The sequence below is a fragment of the Stenella coeruleoalba genome, assembly GCF_951394435.1.
Source record: "Stenella coeruleoalba genome assembly, chromosome: 14".
Lineage (NCBI taxonomy): Eukaryota > Metazoa > Chordata > Mammalia > Artiodactyla > Delphinidae > Stenella > Stenella coeruleoalba.
In genome coordinates this window covers 74900409-74921913 of record NC_137160.1, presented here as the reverse complement: position 1 = coordinate 74921913, position 21505 = coordinate 74900409, and the positions used below count along the sequence as shown (strand labels likewise).

Here is a 21505-nt window from a genome sequence, read left to right as displayed (position 1 = left end):
ATGAAGTAAGGGGTGGGGGGGGGTCACAGGACCCTTGAGGAGCAAGACCCAAGCTGGACTTTGGAAAGGGGGTTCAGGGTAGACCATTCAAAGGCTGCTGGTTTCCAAGGCAACGAACTACCCCATTGTAGGGATCCAGTGAGGAGCATCCCTCACCAGAGCCATCCAAGCCCAGTATCTTCCTATTGACTAATGCTACCCTACGAGGACACACTACTATGCCCCTAGTATCTCCCTATTGACTAATGCTACCCTACGAGGACACACTACTATGCCCCTAGTATCTCCCTATTGACTAATGCTACCCTACGAGGACACACTACTATGCCCCTAGTATCTCCCTATTGACTAATGCTACCCTACGAGGACACACTACTATGCCCCTAGTATCTTCCTATTGACTAATGCTACCCTACGAGGACACACTACTATGCCCCTAGTGTCTCCCTATTGACTAATGCTACCCTATGAGGACACACTACTATGCCCCTAGTATCTTCCTATTGACTAATGCTACCCTACGAGGACACACTACTATGCCCCTTGTATCTCCCTATTGACTAATGCTACCCTACGAGGACACACTACTACGCCCCTATTTTCTAGGGAAGGAAACTGAGGCACCGAAAGGTCAAGTTGAACATCACAAAGCAGCAGGTGAAGGTGCAGTGAGGAGGGGGAAGGGAGCCTCAGTTTCCCTGGAGCCCCTGGATGGGAGACCAGATGCCAGATGCCAGGGTTCAAAACCTGACTCTCCCATTCACTGGCTGGGTGACACTGGGAAAATTTACTTCACCTCCCTGAGCCTCAGTTTCTTCATCTGGAAAATCGGAGTAATAACAGACCAACGTCACAGGGCCAAGGGTTAAATGTGACAATATGTGTAAAGGGCTCAGCATAGCAGCCGGCAGGTGGTAAGTGCTCAGCTCACTCATTCACTCAACAAACACTCATGCCCACACTGTGCCTAGGACGAAGAAAAGGCATGAAGCAGGGACCGCCTGCCTCTGGTTGCCATGACAACTCAAAGGCTCACCCCAGTCAGCCTCTCCCACCCCTCCTTCCCAAGGTCCCCCAAATCCAGGGACATTCCCACACACACACACCCAGGGGCTGCTTGTTTCCTCCCGCTGCTCCTCTCCCACCCCTGCTCGGCATCCAAAGCCTTCTTTGGTTTCCTAGGAGCCAGCCTAGTTGCTAAGCGACTGCAATCAGTCCCTCTCCTGCTTGCAAGGATCCTGCACAGCTTTGTGGCTGGGGAGGAGGTCATAGGCACACAGCAGATGAGGTGTCCCTGCCCCATACTGAGTCCTTTTGTTTGTCCTATGCCTGCCTGCTACTTCATCCAGACTCCAGGGAGCCCCAGCTGGGGACAGAAATCTGGAGGTTGTAGGAGAGGCACAGAGAGGGCAAGATAGGGCTTTAAGGTCACAGAGCAAACTAGAAACAGAGATCCAGCCCAACCTGGGCAAGGACTGGCCTAAAAGTAAGGGTCGAGGGAGTAAGGTGTTGAAATAAAAGGCAGAAAACAAGATAGGAGATGGGAGGGAAAAGAGGAGTGGAAGTATTTAAGGAAATAGAGGAATGGGGGAGCTGAGAAACAGAGAGGAGTGATAAATAGGCAAGAAGGAAGATGAATATCCCAGAAGCTGCTGCCCCTGGAGGTTCATCTGTGGGTTTTACTGGTCCTGCATCCGTCTTCCTTCTTATGTTTCTTTGGGACAGGACCTATCCCTCCCTCTCTCCCAGTCCACATGACTTATGTGAGTTGATCCCTCCTTCCACTACAGGAATGGGCTTGGAACTCAGGCCTGACCAGTCAGAGTCAGTGTAATTGGTTTAGTGATAGGCATGTACCCCAGATTGGGTCAATAAGAATTAGTCCCAGGATATTGGTTGGAAATGGTGAAAGACAGAAGTTCTTTCTCCATTGGAGCTGCCAAGTTGATAGCATGCCAGTCTGGGGCTTCTGGGGTCATCTTTGCCCCTACCTGGGGGAGAGACTGTCTGAGGATGAAGTTAATACAAAAGACATCCAAGGAATCTATTTCTACAGAGTCCTGATGTCACTGTTGGAGCACCTGGATCCAGCCATGCCTGAAGCTACATGCCATTCATACAAGCCAATCTGCTTAAGCCAGTATGAACTGGGTGTCTATCACTTACAATTTGATTAATACACCTCCACACTCATCTGTCTGGTCATCCTGAGTATCTGGCCTTTGGTTGCTAGTCACTGGGGCCCCAACAAAGATTTTGTTTGTGCTTTAACCCAAGAAATTTGCAACCTGGTGAGCTTGGACCGTTTGCCTGCCAAGGATCCTGGTTGTGAGGCCAGAAGTGTGCCAGGAGAGAGGTGGTCTCAAGGCAGGAGGACCCAGTGGATTTCTGCTCAATCCCAGACCATCCTCCCATCCAATCCCCCATCATGACCATACCTGGCCTGGAGCACGTGACAGCGAAGACAACGGCCCCTCACATCCTCCAGCATCTGCACGGCCAGGCAGATCTCACCCTGCACCTCTGCATCAGGGTCCACATGGCTCAGGTTGATCCAGCTATCAATTCCTGGAGGGCGCAGGCACTAACATTCATTAAGCACCTACCGTGGTCTAGACAGTGCATTAACTTAAAAATTCAATTAACATTAAAAAGGTATTGAGTCTTGGACCTCTCATGTTAGCTTTCTGTTGTAGGTACTGTAATTATCCCTACTTCCAGATGAGGAAAATGAGGCACAGCGAGGAACGAGCTTTGCCCATGATCCCACAGCTAGTAAACAGCAGAGCTAGGATTTAAACACAGGCAGTATAGTTCTAGGGCCAATGCCCCTAACCATGTACTATCACACTCTTCATCCTGATACATAAAGCCCCGCATCATTTAGTCCCAATATACTCCCCCCTCAATAAAAACCTTGGGGGCTTCCCTGGTGGCGCAGTGGTTGAGAGTCCGCCTGCTGATGCAGGGAACACGGGTTCGTACCCCGGTCCAGGAAGATCCCACATGCCGCGGAGTGGCTAGGCCCGTGAGCCATGGCCGCTGAGCCTGCGCGTCCAGAGCCTGTGCATCCGGAGCCTGTGCTCCGCAACGGGAGAGGCCGCAACAGTGAGAGGCCGGTGTACCACGGAAAAAAACAAAAAACAAAAAACAACTTGGACATTCCTATCTCTGAGCCTTCATTCAGGCTCTCTGCTTGAATCAATCAAGTCAATCTTAGTCTCAGTCTTAACCTCTCCCTCTCTCCTTCTCCCTCTCTCTCATTTCCCTCAACACTTTAGAGATATTGTTCACTGACTTCCAGCTTTGATTGTAGTTATTGGGAAGTCATTTCAGTCTAATAATTGATCTTGTGTGAATAGTCTATCTTTTCCAAGTTTAAGGACTATGGCTTTGATGTTTGCTGCAGTTTCCCCACAATGTGTCTAGGTAAGGATTTTTTTTTTTTTTTTTTTTTATCCTGCTTAGTACAGGTTGTGCTTCTCCTGCTTATGGACTCATGCCCTTCCTTGAGTTTTGGAAAATTCCAGGTGGTCAATTTTTTTTATCATTTCCTCTCCCCAGCTTTTTCTATTTTCTGCTTCTAGGACTCCAATTAAATGAATGTTAGACCTTCTCAGTTATTTTCTATGCCTTCAACTTCTCTTTTATACTTTCCTTCTCATTTCTCTGCGCTAAGGTTTAAATAATTTCTTTCTGAATGAACGATCTGCTGTTGAACTCAGCCACTCAGTTTTCAGTGTCAACAACTGTACTTTTTATCTCTAAAAGTTTGATTTGGTTCTTTTCCAAGTCAGTCTATTTTTTTAAGGTATTGCTTTAATTTATCATGGTTATTGCTGGCCCTTTCTGGTGATTAACTTATTGAATTTTTTAAATTTCTATCATCATAAATACAAAATCTAAAGCCTTTATGGGTCTAGATCTGAGGGCCATTGTCTCTGCTGACTCTCGCTCATGGTGGCATGGCACACTTCCTTGAGTGTGTGGTGTTCTTTGATTGTGAAGCCATGCTTGTTGGAGCTCACTCTGTGGGAAATTCAACGTGAAGATGCTTATCCCTGGAGGGCAGTGGTGGCTGCTTATTCTGGAACCTTTTAAGGGTCTCAATCTAATGGGGAATTCTCAGATACAGTAATATCTGCCTTCCCCCTAGCCTAAGATTCAGTCTGTTTGTTGACTGTGAGTTTGATATTGACATTTACTTTCAGGGAAATCCTTCCTGATTTCCTTTCTTGTTGCTCACCACTCCCCGTTAGGTTTTAGCTCATGATTTGCAGGAGGTGGGGGGAGGAACGCTGAGGGTTTTTTCCTTCTTTACATCCTTCCAACAGTGTATTAGGAATTGCATGTAATTCCGGATCTCACTGTTATGTGGCAGGAGGGTCCTTCTGAGGATCTAGTTCCCTCATGCTGCTGGAAGTGTAAGTTGCATCTCACCTCTCTAGCTCCACCGCTACCCCCAAGTCCAGGATGCCATCAGTTTTTCTCACTTGATTATTGCAACAGATAGCTAATTGATCTCCCACATCTACTCCTGTCCCACTGTGATCCCATATCCACACAGCAGCACAGAAACCTTCTGAAAATGTATCTAATCTCTTCTGTCAGTGCATCCTCTGATATTATGGCTCCAATCTCTTCACTGTCTTACTCAGGGACCATCGATGGCTCCCTAGTGTCTCCAGAAGAAAGTCCAGACTCTGGCCTCCTCCCCAATCAACCCCCATCGAGTATTCCATCTCGCCTGGCTCACACCTGACCTCAGAAGAGGATCCATGGAGATGTGCCTTAGCATCTTTGCCAAAGCATCTTTAAGAACTAACTCATTCCCCTTCCTCCAGGAAGCCTTCCTTGACCACACTAGCCCTCACTGCCCTCTATCATGCCAGTGATGCCTCACATACCTCCACCCCACATTGCAGTCGTTTTAAAAAATAAAAGGCACCCACAGACACAAGCCAGTTTCGATTTTGTCTTCCTCCCTGTTCTGGGTAAATGTGTTTTATTTTTCTATCTGTCCATAAGTTCCTTGAAGTTAAGCCTTAGATGTCATTAATTTAATTCCACCCCCTTGGGTGGATGTTTGAGGCACACTGGGGACAGCTCAGTGGACAGGTTAAGAACACAGACTTAGGAGGCAGGCACAGCCTGGTGTCAATTCCCACCTCTGCAACATCTAGGAGGGACAAGTCACCCCACCTCTCCAAGCCTCACTTCCCATCAGCTGTGAATTTGAGATCATTCTGGTGCATACTTCAGTTGGTGTCGTGAGGACTAAATGTAAAGTACTTAGCATTGTGCCTGGCACGTAATAAGCCCTCATTAAACAGGAGTCATGATTATGATGATTGGCACATAGGCTGTCAACTAACGCTCACTAATGAAAAAATACATTATTATATTATTCAATAAATGGTGTCAAGACAAGTAGTAGTCATCTAGACAAAAAATAGTAAAGTTTAGTCCCTACCCCATACTTTGTATCTGGGTAAATTCCAAATAGATGAAAGGCTTAACTGCAAAAAAAAAAAAATGGAAACAAAAAATAATTGTCTTAATCTTAGGGTTGAGAAAGCCTTTTAGGTATCACAGAAAATCAAAAGCCAAAAAAAATTGTTGACTACACAAAAAGAAACAAATTTTCTTCTGGAAAAAATTGTAATCAAAGTCAAAATATAAGCCACAAGGGAGAAAAATATTTTGCAGCTAATATGACATTTTCCTCACATGTAAAGGGCTCCTACAAATCAGTAAGAAAAGGCAACAACTCAGTGGGTGAACAATACACATACAATGTGAATAGACAATAGACAAAAAAGGAAATAAAGTGACTCTTGAATATATAAAAAGGTCTTCAATCTCACTCATAGATTCAGAACTCTAATGGAAAACTGATGAATTCATAAAAGTGCTAACAAAAGATCAAGATGAAAAAAACTTAATTACATGGGACTCAGTGAACTGATGAGGATGATTATAATTTCTGTGACTTTCTGTTTGAATAAAAAAAAAAAATCTCACTCATAGAGAAATGCAAAATAACCCACGCTAAGAGGCAATTTTTTTTTACCTATCAGATACAAGATCCAAGCGTTTGGTATTTGTTGGCAAGGGTACAGGATGGGTTAAACTGTTAACTCCTCCAGGGAGGGTAACTTAATTACTATAATAACTATCAAATGTGCTAATGTGGGTACGCTTTGATCCAGCAAATCCACCTCTAGGAATTTATCAAGCTGATTGATGTAACTTGCATATATGTGTGCAGTCACGTTTGTACAAGGCTAGTCATTGCAGCATTGTTTGAACTAGGAAAAGACTGTCAACAACCCAAGTGTCCATCACGAGGGGACCAGACAAATAAATGACGGCACAGCCAGCACTGGGTGGCGCAATGGAGCGCCACGGAGTCATACGAAGATCAAAGAATGCGGAAGCTCTGGGGACACCATTAGGGAAAGATCTCCAAGGTACATGGTGAAGTGAAAAGACAGGGTACAGAACAGATGAGTTTAATAGGCTACCATTCCTATAAGCAGAGAATAAAAACACATATAGTATAGAGTTAAGATCACAGACTCTGGGTCTTCCCTGGTGGCGCAGTGGTTGAGAATCTGCCTGCTAAGGCAGGGGACACGGGTTCGAGCCCTGGCCTGGGAGGATCCCACATGCCGCGGAGCAACTAGGCCCGTGAGCCACAACTGCTGAGCCTGTGCGTCTGGAGCCTGTGCTCCGCAACAAGAGAGGCCGCGACAGTGAGAGGCCCACGCACCGTGATGAAGAGTGGCCCCCTCTTGCCACAACTAGAGAAAGCCCTCGCACAGAAACGAAGACCCAGCACAGCCAAAATAAATAAATTAATTAAAATTAAGATCACAGACTCTGGAACTAGACAACTTGGTTCAAATCCCAGCTGTCCCACTTAATAACTTTGTGATCTTGGGCAAGTTATTTAACCCCCTGTGCCTCAGTTTGTTCACCTATAGAGTGGGCATAACAAGAGTACCTATCTCTTAGGGTTATCACGATAATTAAGTGAATTGATACGTGTAAAGCACTTAGAAAGTGTTCAGCATACAGTAAGCACTATATAAGTGTTTGCTGCTATTACTATTGTTACTTGCTTGCATATATTTAAAATGTCCCTAGAAGGACATACAAGAAACTGACAACACTGAGGATGAGAATGGAGTAGCTGGGGGGACTTCCCCGGCAGTCCAGTGGTTAAGACTCCCCGCTCCCACTGCAGGGGGTGTGGGCTGGATCCCTGGTTGGGGAACTAAGATCCGGCATGCCGTGCAGTGCGGCCAAAAAAAAAAAAAAAAAGAATGGAGTAGCTGGGGTAAGAGGGACAGTTTCATGGCTAATTGTATCTTCTGAATATTGACCTATGTAAATAAGCTAACCGCTCAATACACGAACTAAATTAAAATGAAAAACAAAAGCAACAACCAAAATAATTTTCCCCTGAAGGCTCTGTGTTGCCCCGTGCTGCTGGCTACGCCCTTACAACTGCCACCCGCTCTGCCCTCTGCCCGGCTGGGGGCCAGTGCCCCTCACCCACCTCGGGGGTCAGCTGTAATGGCCTCCCTGCTCAGTGAGATCTTGCCTATGATGTCGTCGTGCCTGCAGAAAGGCAGGCAGATGAGGGTCCAACTTAGCGACCCCTGCCCCGCCCGTGGAGAGGTGGAGGCAAGGCATCAACGGCTGGGTGGGTGGGTACTGTGTATTGGGGTGTCCCGCCTTCCCTCAGATGCCCAGGCTTGGGTCCCCAGCACACACACCCCACGGTATCCTCGTCCAGCACATAGAAGGCCAGATGGTGGAAATCCAGGGGCAGATGCACTGTGTACTCCTCCCCCCAGAAGGGGCTCAGGCTTCGCCAGATGGTTGCTGTCCTGCAAAAGGGGACATGGGGGGCTGGGGGCCTTCAGGCCACACAGGCAGCAGATACCTGGGGACACACACACACACACACACACAGGGATCCAGACACATACACACCCAGAGCTACTCAAATACACTCAAATACAGCTACAAACACACACACTCATACACTCAAGAATCCAGGCATGGAGACACACACAAATACACACACAAACCCTGACCCTCACACACCCAGGGACCTCAACACACACACACACACACACACACAAACACACCACACACTCCCATGGGGATACACACTGAAACAGAAATATTCACAGATATACCAAGGAAGCCAGAGACACAAAGAGACACATTCACACATATACAGATATACATAGGCATCCTCAAAATTTTCTAGAAACACATATCTGTGTGTTTCTACATATAGACACGTGCAGACGCACAGAGAGAAAACAGAAACATTCACACAGAGACACAGAGAAAAGAAATGCCCGAACATGGAGACACACATAGACCCACAGACACACTCACATACAGAGGGTGATATGCAGCAGAGATACACACGCAGAATCACACTGTCACACGGTAACTGACAAGACACACGATTCCATCCATCCATTCATTCATTCACTCCATAAACACTCACCCTGACCTATGTGCCAAGTCTTGGGGGCTATGGAGAATCAGAGGAAGAGGTGCCAAGGTCCCCACCCCCACAGAGCCTGGCTCAGCAGACTGGTGTTCCCTCCTGAGCCCTTGTGACACAGTGAAAGAAGTTCTGTGATGGGCTAGCTCAGTGGTGCCCACTGGGGTGAGGACAGGAGGGGTCAGGAAAGGCTTCCTGCAGGAGCTAGCCAGGCAAAGCAGGGAGAAAGGATGAGAACAAGTATTCCGCATGGCTGGAAGAGCACGAGCACATGCAAAGGCCCTGAGGCAGGAATGGTGAGTTTGAGGAACAAGAAGATGGTGGTTGGGAGGCAGGGATGTGTGAGGGACCAGGAGACCATGAAGTCAGCAGAGGCCAGAGCACGCAGTAAGCAAGGGGAACCCCAGGAGGGTCGGGGACCAAGACAAAACCAGAAACAGACACACATACATCTTCACCCCAACACCTCTGCAGATGCACTTCCCTTTACACAATGGGGAAAAAAGAACCTACTTTGCCCAGTGAAGACACACCAAAATTTACGGTTGCAAAATTTGGTCTGCACACCTGCCACTGTCTTCCTCCTTCCTTCCACACATCCTTCCCCAGCAAAGAGTATGAACGTGGACACACACACACACACACACACAGCCCAGGGCCCCCCCATCGGACGGACTCTTCTCTCCAAACACCCTCTTCCCGCTACCCTGACCTCTTCCCGGCTGGAAGGCCCCTCAGGCTCCCCAGCCCCCGAGCTGAGAAGCTCCTCAGAGCCCAGAGAGGGTGAGAGCCTGGGGTCACACGGAAAGTCAGTCTGTGGGTTTGGGGGTGGTGTCACAGCATGTGATAAGGGGCAACACAAGCACAGAGAGAATGATGGGGGTTGGTCGGCTGGTGCGCTGCAGGCTACCCTTCTCCACCCGGGCTCCCTGCCCCCAGCTCCCGGCCCATCTGGACCAGAACTGGTGCCAGGAGGATGCTGAATCCTGCTGTCTCCATAGGAACCGAGGCCTCAGCCGCCGGCCCACCCACACCCTTCAGGCCTGCGGGGGCTGAGAGCCGTCCTTCAGCCCAGCACAGCACAGCACAGCCCGATGTCTCCCTAGCCCGAGACTCGCTCACACACACCAAACATCTTCACATCCTCACATGTGTTCACAGTGGCGCCTGTGTACCCAAATAAGCAGGCATTGGTGCACACGTGCATGTACACGGCAGCCCACGTGTGCACACACACGTATACCCCCCCCCCACGCTGGTACACAACATGAACCTCTGAGCCTGCACACCCCCAGGGACACGCACCAGTGGTCGCAGGCATTCACACCAGCCCTCCGACACCCCGACACACACTCACAAGCAGGCCCAGCCGGGCGCACATGCACGCCCCCCCACCCCCCCGCACACACACACGTACACACCCCGGTGCCCGCAGCACCCAGCAGGCCCGGAACCAGCCAGCCCAGCCAAGCGTGAGATGCCCATCCCCGGGGAGGCCACTGCGGAAGGTACAATCTGGCCGCCACTGAGTCAGCCCAGGACGCCAGCAGGGACATCATCAGGACAAGAGGGAAGGGGGAAGATGTCGGCCAGTTGGTGGGACCAGATGGAGAGGGGAGCCGGCGCCCCCTCTGTCTGGGCCCATGGCCAGGGTACAAAGCACCCACCATCAGGCCCGCGAGTATCCCCTTGGGGTAAATGTTGCCCTCCCCCAGGTCCTCTTTTCAACGTGAATTCTTGTGCCTGGACTCCCCAGGTCAAGATGGAGCCCCGTCCCCTGGCCCTGCTCCCTTTGCCCTCCCCTCCTTACCTGGCCACCACTTCGTCGTCCACTTTCACTATGCAGTAGGGGTCACTGCTCCCAGACCTGCAGAAGGAGGAGGTTTGGGGAGCGGGCTTGGGGGAGCAGCCGTGGGTGGGGATCCCAATCTGCCTTCATTTTACAGATGGGGGCAACTAAGGCCCAGAGAGGGGAGGGGATTTGCCCAGGGTCACACAGCAAGTTCAGTGGAGGCAGGACCTCTGGGGACCAGCAGACGATGTCATGGCTGTCCAGCCCACCCACTGCGGACCTCCTTGAATGGGCCCTGGGCTTCCACCCAAAGAAATAGAACATTGAGACATGAAGCCAGAAAATTTGGAGTCCCGGTCGCAGGAAGCCCGAAGCGGTGGTCCAGAGCACGTGCTCTGCTGGGGAATCATCCCTGGCCCCAAGTTTACTAACTGTGGAACCCTGGCAAGACCCCTTCCCTCTGTGGGCCTCAGTTTCTCTGCTCCGTAAGTTGGGTGTAATATTTTCACATACCCCCTAGGGCGGTTGGAGGAGCTAAAGAAGCTAATGCACAGTGCGATGCATCATGGCCGACCCCAGAGCTTTCCCACAGGTGCCTGAACGCCACCCTCAGGGTAAGCATTGCCCTCTCCATTGGGAGTTTCCCTGGGACGGGACTCCCCATAGCTCAGCCTTCAGCGAGGATGGACAGCTGCTCTCACTGCAGGCACAGACCAGGGCACCCAGACCTCAAAACTCAACCAGTAGGAGAAATGGGCTCCATCCCCTTGAGTAGCCATGAGCCATAGGCCAACCAAAGCCAGTTCCAGCCCCGCTTCATAGTAAGAGTTACTAGTCCATCCCAAGCTATCGACCAGGGGCCCTCATCTCTTTCCCCAACGCCCCCCCTTCCCATCGCACAGGCTTCCTTTGTCTTCCACTAAGCTCAGTCCAGCCTCAGGGCCTTTGCACTTGCTGTTCCACCTAACTAAGACACCCGCTCTGTTCCTGATCTTGTCATGGCTGGCTCCATCCTATTATTCAAACCTCAGCCCAAAAGTCACCGCCTCAGAGATGTGGTCCTTGATCACCACTGTCCTCCAACAGTAGACAGTGTAAAATTGATCTCCGATCCCTCTGAGCATGTGAAATCATCTTGCTCCGTTTCTCTCCGTTTAGTGTCTGTCTCCATGGCTACCTGCAACTTCCGAAATCTGATTTCCTGGGGGGAGGAGCTGTATTTCCCCACCCTCACCTCCTCCCACCACCGCAGAGTCAGAATTCGAACCCAGGTCTGTGGGGTTCGGCACACATGTTCTTCACCAATGCCTGCACCCCAGCTCACAATCCCTTGTCCAGATGGCCCCCTCCCCTGACACCCCAGCCCCCGACCTCTCTCTGCCCCCTCTCTCAGCTCCGTTTGTCATTGATCCACAAATGCCTCGGGGATTCCCAGGAAGAGGGCCGCTGGCACCGGGAGCTGCTCCAACCTCGTCTTCTGGCTGAGCCCTCCCCAGGCCTCGGTTCCCTCTGTGGACTCCTTCCTCTAGTTCCCTCCGCCGGATGTACCTTCATTTCCCCATCTGCTCTCCATCCCTGCACACCTCAGACTGGTTGGTGTCCTGTGTCTCTGAACTCCTCTCTGGGTTCTACCTCTGACCTCCCTTCTGTGTAGTGCCCCAGGCCTCAGTTTTCCCATCTGATCTATCCCAAACCCATTGGGCGGAGTAACCCTGCGAGCCTCAGTTTTCCATCGGGCTCCACCCCCCTGGATGCCCGTGGCTGGTAACCCCCTCTATCTCATTTCTCTCTCTGGGTCCTCTCTCTCTGAGCTTCTTTTAGGTGGGCTCCAATCCCTCAGTTTCCCCAGCAGCAGATGTGGGGCAAATGGGCTGGGATCCATAGAAAAGGGCTTGGAGCCACGCCTCCTCCCGTCTACCCGGCCTGACCCCTGGGTCCCTCATGGGAGCCAAGCACGTCAGCTCCAGGACTCTGACGCACAAGGGCCTTATCAGGCTCCTATCAGGCATGGGCAACAGTGGCGGAAGGGAGCTGCCCCTTCCAGACCCTCAATCTCTCTAGACCCTTGGCCTCTCCCACGGCTCCTGCCCCACCTCAAGCATGGGAAAGCAGGCCCATCTGCCGTTGCCTGCCCAGTCTGGTTGGGGCATGGGGGCAGTCAGGGTTCAAATCCCAGCTCTGTGACCTTGGGCAAGTGACTTTGCCTCTCTGAGCCTCGGTTTGCCCATTCGTAAAATGGAAATGCTAATAGGACTACTGGAAGTGTTAAACACAGGACCTGGCCCATAGGAAGCCGTCAAAGACATAACAGCTGCTATTATTAATGACAGAAATAACTCTCAAATTATCAGCTAAGGCCTCCTCCCAAGCCAGGCCCAAACCCCCTCAAACCGGGTGAGGCTTCAGGAAGAATCTGGGCCCTCTCCCTTAGGAGAGGGAAGAGAGGACATATCCATCTAAGAGTCCCCACAGGTGTGGAGATCCCAGCACGCTCTGAGGGAGCCCCTCTGAAGGGCACCAACAGCCAGGGAAACTGAGGCAGTGTGGCTGGATCCCCCACTGGGGCTTAGTCACTCTCCTCTCTGGTTCTGGGGCATGGCCCACCTCAGAGCTCACCTTGGCCCGGGAACTTGGGGGAGGAGGGGTGGCCAAGAGACGCAGGGACCAGGTATGAGTCAACTCCCTCCGCAGAAGAGGCAGAGGGAGCCCTGCGAGCCATGGCCAGGTCCAAGGACAACATCCGTCACTCCCTCATGGCCCTCACCCGGGACTGGTGGAGGGGCCGGAGCAGCTGGCCAGGTCAGCAGCTGGCAGGTCCCCAGTCCTGACCTCACTGCCTCGACAGTTCCAGAATCACTAATTGTCGGGTGCTCTGAGAGGGCATCTCATAAGAGGGGAATCAGGGGGCTCGTCCAGATGCTGCATTTGCACAGCAAGCGAGCTCTCTGCCTTCCCCAGGTGCGTGTTTTCTTGAGGTCGCTGATGAGGATGCGGGGAGCTAGAACTGCTCTCTGCAGCTTCCCCCTTGGCATAGCTGCAGGGTTGGGGAGGGGGGATGTTCATGAAGTCAAAGGCAGGATACTCCTCACTGGGTGCCCACAGCTGGGGGAGTCAGAGCACAGCTAAGCCCCAGCCTGTGCGAAGGCTCAGAATCCACGGTCCTGCTCACCTGGCCAGCAGGTAAATGCTAAGAGGTTCTCCACCCTCAGCTGCATGCGGCTTGGAGACTCCTGTCCAGGGTTTTCATTGCCCAGATGGGAAATCCAAACCCAAACAGGACTAGGTTCAAGGTCATACAGCCAATGTCCTGCCAAGGATCCCACACCTGTTTCAGGTGCTGACACCCTTAGAGCCCCTTCTGGGCTCCAGGCCAGGCAGGAGGGGGCCCCCTCCCCCCATTCTGCTGACTCGGCAACTGCTGACTTAGCCCTGAGGGAAGCACAGCGAGGACTGGTACTAAGGGGAACCTGAGGGTCCTCCAGCCCCATCACACCTGGCTAGGGAGGGGGCTGCAGGGGGAAGTTGGCTCTTCAAGCGGCTTAGCATCCAGGGAAGGTCCCCATTGGGCTGGGAGCTGCTGGCTGGGGAGCTTAGGGTTTTGGGTCAAGAGGACCCCAGTTTCCCCCAGGCCTGGCCGGTGGGCCACTTGGTGACACTCTGCAAACCTAAATACCAGATGCACACAGAGGAATCCTGGGGCCACCTGGATCCCAGGCCCTCTGGGGCTCCTCCCCAGGGTTCTCTTAACAGGTGCCCACCCAGGCCTGGAGAAACCCCACCTCCAACATCTGCCTGGACTAAGAAAGAGAGCCCCCCACCCCTAAAGCCCCTCCCCAGCTCTGACAGAATCCGACCCTCTAATCCCCAGGGCTGAAGCCCTGGAAGACCCCCTTTAGCACGCCCCAGGAACAAAGACACCCCTTTCCTGGGGGCGGGGCGGGGCATCTGCTAAGTCTTGGTGTCCCCTCCCACCATGAAGCGATAGGCGTGGGGCCTCTCGCCCCATGAAGGTGGATCTGCCTCAATACTCGGTCTCAGACAAGAACCCCCGCCCACTTCACCGACCTTCCCTGGCACGCGGAATGAGCGACCCCCGCCCCATCCCATGCCTGGAACGCCCCCCATCCCCGACTGGCCCCGGGGGTACTCACACGTCCTTGGCGGGCAGCGCCCGGCCCTCCACGACACGGACATTCAGGGAGCTGCTCTTGGCCATGGCGCCCAGCCCCAAACTTTCCGGCCAGGAGGACGTCCAGGTTCCGAGGCTGTACCGCGGCGGGGAGGGCGTCTACGTGTCACAAACAGCGAGCCTGGCACCCTGTCCCGGGATCCCAGCGCCGCCTGTCCGACACGCGGGTAGCTGAGCGAGTGGTTTCCGAAGGAGGAGAAAGGATGGGTGTCCGGGGAGGGGGCGCCCCCGCCAGACTCTACAGGTAGGAGCTGGGCGCCAAGCCGGCTGAGCGCGCGGGGGACACCGCCAGCCCTTGCCTCCTAGTCCAGCGCTCCCGGTGGGCAGGCGGGGAGGACAGGGGGCGGGAGGGGCGGCCCAGGGCCCTCCCCGCAATCCCGCCTCCCGCGGGGCACCGCGCCCGCCAGTTCCCGGGCCCCCTCGCGCGCCCTCTGCCGGCACCCCAGCCAAGCGTGCCAGAGCGCACCGGCCTCGGAGCCCCGGGCGCCTGGAGGCTGGGACTGCCAGGTGGAGAGCCGCCCACGGCCATGATGGGCGTGGCCGCAGGCTCCTAGTGAGTTGGCATCGGGCTCAGAAGACACAGTATGTCCCCTGCCTGCCCTGCCTCCAGCACGTTCACACCTCCCCGGCTCTCCCCTGCCTACCATCCCGGCGCCGCCTTCTCGGTCCGACCTCATTGTCCCATCCCGGAGCAGTATCGGAGATGGCGGGAGGCGTCGCTAGAGAGAGTCACACCCTCCCTGGGGGTCCTTTTCAGAGTCAAGGGAGGGGCCGCGAACATCCCCTTCCATCTCTTTTAGTTTCCAATTAAACCCAGACTGTGCGTGTGGCAGATCCCGCGTCACTGGCTGGCACTGCGGGGGAGGAAGCCGCGGCTGGAGGGGGAGGGGAGGGCTTGAAGATCACCACGGCAATGATAAAAGTCATCTACAATTGTTTGAACGCTTACTGTGTGCCGGGCACTGTTCTAAGCGTTTTACAAGGATTAGCTCACCTTCGTCCTCACAATAATTCTATGCATTACTTACTATTGTACTAGTCCCCCCCTCCTTGTATGGATACACAAACTGAGGTTCAGAGGGATTAAATAGCACTCGGAAGGTCTTACAGTCAGTCATTGATTTGCCTCTCTGGATTTGAATGCTGACTCTGCCATTGGTAGTTGTGTGGTCTTGGGCAAGTCTCTTAACCTCTCTGTGCCCTGGTTTGGTTTTCTCATCGGTTCATATGTTATTATAGTATCTCGCTCACAGAGTTTTGAGAGAATTAGATGAGATAAAACAGATATGAAGGAAGCAGATACAGATCTCAGAACACCGACAGGCACATAAGAAGTTTTCAGAAAGTGTTTGCTATTATTATTATTGTTCTTCAAGGCATAGTTCAAATATCACCTCTCCAAGGAAGTCTTCCGGGATGTCCTCCCATGCCAGGCAGAGGTTTTCTCCCCTTTTTCTCTGCTCCCACAGCTCCAGGTTTGCACAGTTTTCGAGTTTTAAATGTGATAATGTGACTGGAAAGGCCTGTCCCGGACAGATACACACACACTATCTCTCCCCATGAGTTTGTTGTTTACCTGTCTAAGAGTTCTCAGAAGGGACTCTTTCCGGTCAGGTCAACCCAGGGCTGGGCACCAACGCGAAGGCTCTACTTACTGATTTCAGGAGTCAACGCCCAGACTGGCAATTCCGGAAGGGCCCTGCCCAGCCACAGGAGTAGCCCCGTGATCTGCTTCCCCGTCTCCCTCCTTGACTTCCCACCCAGCACCCCAGCCAGGCTGGTGAGGAATTCAGATCCCTGGAACTCTTTCCCTGGCTGGCCTCCATCTGGTGAGTCCTTCCAAAGTCTGGGCCTCAGTTACCCCATCTGGGAAATGGGCCTAGCAGGGCTGGCCCCAAGGCTTAGAAGTATTGCAACATCCTTCAACAGGGTATGAGGGGTGATGCACCATTGATTCCAGAGCAGTGGTAGCCCTGAGGGAGTAGTTAAAGCCCTCCCATAATCTTTATCAGTTACCCCAGATCCTCAGGAGGGGAAAATGGTACTTGTTATGCGACTGCTACTTCAAGACAGGTGTCCTGCCTCTCCCCGCCCCCACTCACCTAGGTGGGAGCTTGTGGCGAAATCTTTTCTTCTTAAAAAGAGACCTCAGATAGGCTATCCAGCCCCCAGGGACCCTTGATGGAACCTGGGGGCCTTGTCCTAGGGCCACCTGGGATGCCAACCAAACCACCACCAGCCATCTTGGCCCAACTTCCGGAGCTGAGCAGGAAGCCACATTCCCAGACGCCCCTCCCCAGGCTCCCAGGGGGGTTACAAAGGCTATGGACTGTGCCAGCCAGGCCTCCAGGGAGCTAGCTCTGTCACCTATCCAATATCCAGCATCTGGCCCTGCAATTTGCCTGGAGTTGTGGCCACAGTCTCCATACTTTCCAAATGGCCTGGCTACCTCCTGTTGTTCTGAGAAGCTTTGACCTGTAACTGGCAGAGGGTTTGAGGTCTCCTAGGGCAGTTCCTGTCAAGGAACCAGAGGGGGAAATGTGGCCCAGAGGAGTGTGACCTGCTAGAGGCCATTTGGGAAAGAAGAAGACAGGCTCCTGAGAGCCCAGGCCTGGGCTGTCACGTGGAAAGGGTCTCACCTTTCTCGTGAGATTGTTGTAGAGTTAATCAAGACGGCTGTGTAAGGCACCTGGCATCTTTCCTGGCACATAGTAGGTGCTCAAGAAATGGTTAGCTGCCTCCCCTTCCCCATCCTCTAAGCCTCTTCAAGACAAACCCACTATCATCTTCTTGTCAACTCTGTACAGTCTACCGCCCACGGGATGCACAGAGCAGGTGCTTCGTAAAGCCAAGTGGGAGGAGATACTGGGCTGAGGATTTAAGAGCAGAGGTTTTAGCGTTCAGCCAACCTGGGATTGAATCCTGGCACCTACAGGTATGAGCTGGATGCTCTTGGGCAAGTGAGTTACCCTCTCAGTGCCTCAGTTTCCTCATCAGTAAATTGGGAATAAAACCAGCGCCCACCTCATAGGCTGGGTGTGAAGATGCGATGAATGAAACGTCAAACGTTCAGCACAGCCTGGCATACAGCAAGTGCTCATAAGTGTCACGGCCGTAATGGAACATCCTGATCCCACCACTGGGCCTGACCTTGAGCCCCACTGGGTGACTGAGCTCTGAGGCTGGGTCCTAAGGGCTCTGTGGCTGGGGCAGAGCACCAGGCCCAGCCCTAAATTCCACGGGTGGATGGAGCAGCCACACTTCAGTGGAGCCAGTGCGGCTCCAAGTTGCTGAGCTGGGGGAATCTGGGGGTTTGCATCCCAGCTGTGAAATCTGATAGCAAGATCTCAAGATTGGGCTCCTGCACCCCGATGGGCCTCACTACCCAGGACGAGTCCCACCCCCTTCGTCTGAGGTGCTGGGCCTGGGGCCCAGGGAGGGCTCACAGACACAGAGTGGAGAGGCCTCCTCATACCAGAGTGGGGATCAGGCCTGGGCACTGACAGGGCTGTGCTGAAGCTTGCGCCTACTGGTCCCTGAGAGCCGGCTGCGCCCACGCCCTTCCAACCCCGTATTCAGCAATGCCGCATCAGGAAATTGAAATCAACCACAGGAGGAGAATTTGCACCATGGAAATCAGCAAATAAACACTACGATTTGTTTTGGAGAGGCAATTTAACAACACACCACTGGGTCCAGGATTCCCTGGCCGCATGGCCCTCTCGACCCCATTCCTGAAATCAACACCTTTAAGATTTTATTCATATTACCCCCAGCCCACCCCCTGATCCTACCTTTGCCCTATCCTTCCACCAGGAAAGCCGTTACATCCCTTTATCTATCTATTTCCTGGTTTAAGTCCCACAGATACAATTAAATAAAAATTAGGACAGGTGGGGTGAAATAAAGTGCAGATAATGTAAGAGCAGTGCCATGGAACACTAGATAGCTGTGTGGGTTGTTTTCAATATTTGTTTATTTATTTGGCTGCGCCAGGTCTTACTTGTGGCACGTGGGATCTTCGTTGCGGCATGCAGGATCTTTAGTTGCGGCATGCAGGATCTAGTTCCCTGACCGGGCATCGAACCCGGGCCCTCTGCATTGGGAGCACAGAGTCTTAGACCACCAGGGAAGCCCCAGCTATATATAGCTGCAAATGGCATTATGTTCTTGAACACTATTTAATAACAGGAAAAGTGCTTTAAAAAAAAAAAAAAAGCACGTCATAGGGAATTCCCTGGTGGTTCAGTGGTTAGGACTCCGTGCTTTCACTGCCAAGGGCATGGGTTTGATCCCTGGTCTGGGAACTCAGATCCCACTAGCAGTGTGGCACAGCCAAAAAGAAATGCAAGTTGTGGGAAAAACACAGTATATACAACCTTATATAGGCATGATACTGATGCCATAAAGTATTATATATACATATAAAATTCTTTTCTTGTATTATTCCTTTCATATATATAAAATGTTTACATATTATATATGAAATTCTCTTCTTATTTAACAGATGTGTATTGAGCACCTACTATGTACTAGGCAGTGGGGATACAATGAGGTACACACAGCCCAGCCCTGCTCTCATGGGCTCTCAGGAGGGTGATACAGACAAAAGTAATGGGCAGCTAGGAACAGACTCTCAGTGGGCAGTACGAAGTGATATGCAGACAATACAGCAAGCACAGCACTGGAGGGCTTTCTCTGACATAATGGCATGTGCTTCTTTTTAATCAGAAATTATAATCAGAAAATAATTCATACTTCCTCTGGTCTCTGAAAGCCCCGCTGCCCTTGCTTTGTAGCTCTGCTCACAGCCTCCGGGAAGCCTGGAAGGTGGCAGGGAAGGTAGTGCTGACCGCCCCCCACTGCCTGCCTGTTGGCACCTCTCTGTGACCTTGGTCTCTTGTTCTCTTGTTTTGTGGGGATTTACATGCTTGTCTTATCTCCTAAATGTCAGGGACAATGACTGATTCATGCAGTGCCTCCCACACCAGTTGGCACATAAGAAGGACTCAAAAGACACTCTCTGGGTTGCATAGTATCCAATTCCCCTCGAGGGCTGGAATCTGGCCTCTCTCCTTGTGGCAATGGTCATATTCCTTTTTACTTCCTTTCTCCCCACGGCGCCCTAACACTGCCAACTCACCACCTCTTCGCTACACCTTCACCCCCAAAGCGGGAGACAGACCCCTCCTCTGGCTCCGCAGACCTGTGCATCTCTAGACGTCGGTTTCCCCTGCTGGGAAGTGGCACCATCCCTTCTGAGGCCACCAAGATCGGGACAAGACAGACCAACCCGGGACCAGTTTGGGGGTGAGGAGCGTGTTCTTTATCTCGGGAACACAAAGCCTCGTTGGTGAGTGCCAGGCACGATTCCGGGCAGGAAGCCACGTGGGACAGGAGGCGGCGGTGGGAGGAGTGGGCAGGATTTCCAAAGCCCCTCTTGCGGGCTGGCTGCCAGGAAGCAGGGCCTGTAAGTCCCCTCCTCCCACAGCCTGAAGACAAGGTGTGCGTCTGCAGGCTGCACCCCGGCTTCCTCCTTCCTCAGCCCTACTCCACAAAGTGCCCTCCCCTGCCCCCCGCTTTGGAATGGAGAAGTAGGAAGGGGGAAGCTGCCCAAGCGTGAGACTGGGGGTTGGGGGAATGCGGGGGCGGGGAGAGTGGATATTTCCAGAGCTTGTGGCTTTGTGGCCAAGGGCAAGGCCAGCTGAGAAGTTGTGCCTTGCTGTCACTCAGCAGCTCCGCCCACCCCATCCCCCAGGACATGGAGACAGAGACAGGGGGGAGGCCTGCCTCAGCAGCTTGGCAGGGGAGCCCCGGAAGGAAGCGTTTGGAAGCAATGCCCCATTTAACAGAGAGGAATGCTGTGGCCTGGGGTGGGGAGGTAGATCCACTGGCCGCAGAGCTGAAGCCACAGCTCCAGCCTCTGAAGACAAGTGTGTAGGGACCTCACCTCCTCCAAGCCATGAGCAGTTCCAAAGCAGGGATGGGTTATCTCTATATAAACACACTCCAGGGCCCAGCACCTCTCAGCCTGTGTGCTCTCGGAGGAGTCACTTATCCCCCCTGAACCTCCATCTCCTGTTTGTCACTTCTAGCCCAGGTATTGCCCTTCCTTGGCCCTGTGCAGTCCTGACCTGCACCCTCATCCTAGAATTCTGCACACCAGCCTACAGACCTTTGTTCTCTTCTAGGAGGGGCCATATCCTCTTGCCTCAGGGCCTTTGCACATGCTGTTCCCAATACTTGGAATACCCCTCCTCTCCTCTACTCACCCCTCCTCACCCTTCAGGGTTTACATGTCACTTCCTCAAGCAGGCCTCCCTGACTCCCTCCTTGCACTTCTGCACCTCCCCTGGCAATCCTGTCAGCATCTAATGACATATTTGCAGGGCGATTTGATTCATCTGGCATCCCCATTAGCCTCTAAGACCCATGAAGACAGGTTTTGTCTTATCCACTGCTGTATCCTCACACAGTGCCTGGCACATAGAAGGTGCTCAATAAACACTGTTAAAAAAAACCACCTCCAAAAGAAGAGAAATTAAGAAGGGAAGATTCACACCAGCTTCAAGATGATGGTATTCTCTAGGGATGGAAGGAAGGGAATGGGTCTAAGGAGGACAAGATCCAAAAAGGGCTCAACTCTATGTGGAGTGTTGTGGCTAAGAGGGTGGACTCCACACCCAGATGGACTGAGTTCAAAACCCACCTTAGACTTGACACCAAAAGCACAATCCACAAAGGAAAAAGTGGCAAGTTGGATCTCATCACAATTTCAAACTTTGCAAAAGACCATGTGAAGAGAATAAAAAGAGAAGCTACAGACTGGGAGAAAATATCCAACAGAGGGCTATCTGGAACACCCAGACCCGTATCTAGAATACTCAGAGAAGTCTCAAAACTCAACAGTTAAAAAAAATCCAGTTAGAACATAGGCAACAGACTCGAACAGATATTTTGCTGAAGAGGATATACAGATGGCAAA

General features: G+C 52.3%; 1 protein-coding gene across 7 annotated transcripts in view; it reads right to left on the bottom strand.

Annotated features, from left to right (window-relative positions):
• Positions 1 to 15805, bottom strand: part of RASAL1 (RAS protein activator like 1) — a 33150-nt gene extending 17345 nt beyond the window's left edge. For 2 of the 7 annotated variants that reach the window (XR_013831354.1, XM_079942986.1), the window contains exons 1-6: positions 15165 to 15805; positions 14483 to 14619; positions 10350 to 10406; positions 7788 to 7901; positions 7568 to 7629; positions 2439 to 2568 (exon numbers count right to left, since the gene is read on the bottom strand). Coding sequence is in view for 6 of the 7 variants with exons in the window: in XM_079942986.1 (XP_079799112.1) it covers positions 2439 to 2568; positions 7568 to 7629; positions 7788 to 7901; positions 10350 to 10406; positions 14483 to 14619; positions 15165 to 15197 (533 nt within the window). In the remaining variant the exon portion in view is untranslated. Of the gene's footprint in view, positions 1 to 2438; positions 2569 to 7567; positions 7630 to 7787; positions 7902 to 10349; positions 10407 to 14482; positions 14692 to 15164 lie in introns of all 7 variants that reach the window. The other 5 variants (XM_079942981.1, XM_079942982.1, XM_079942983.1 and 2 more) reach the window with 5 other exon arrangements.
• Between the last annotated feature and the right edge of the window lie 5700 nt (positions 15806 to 21505).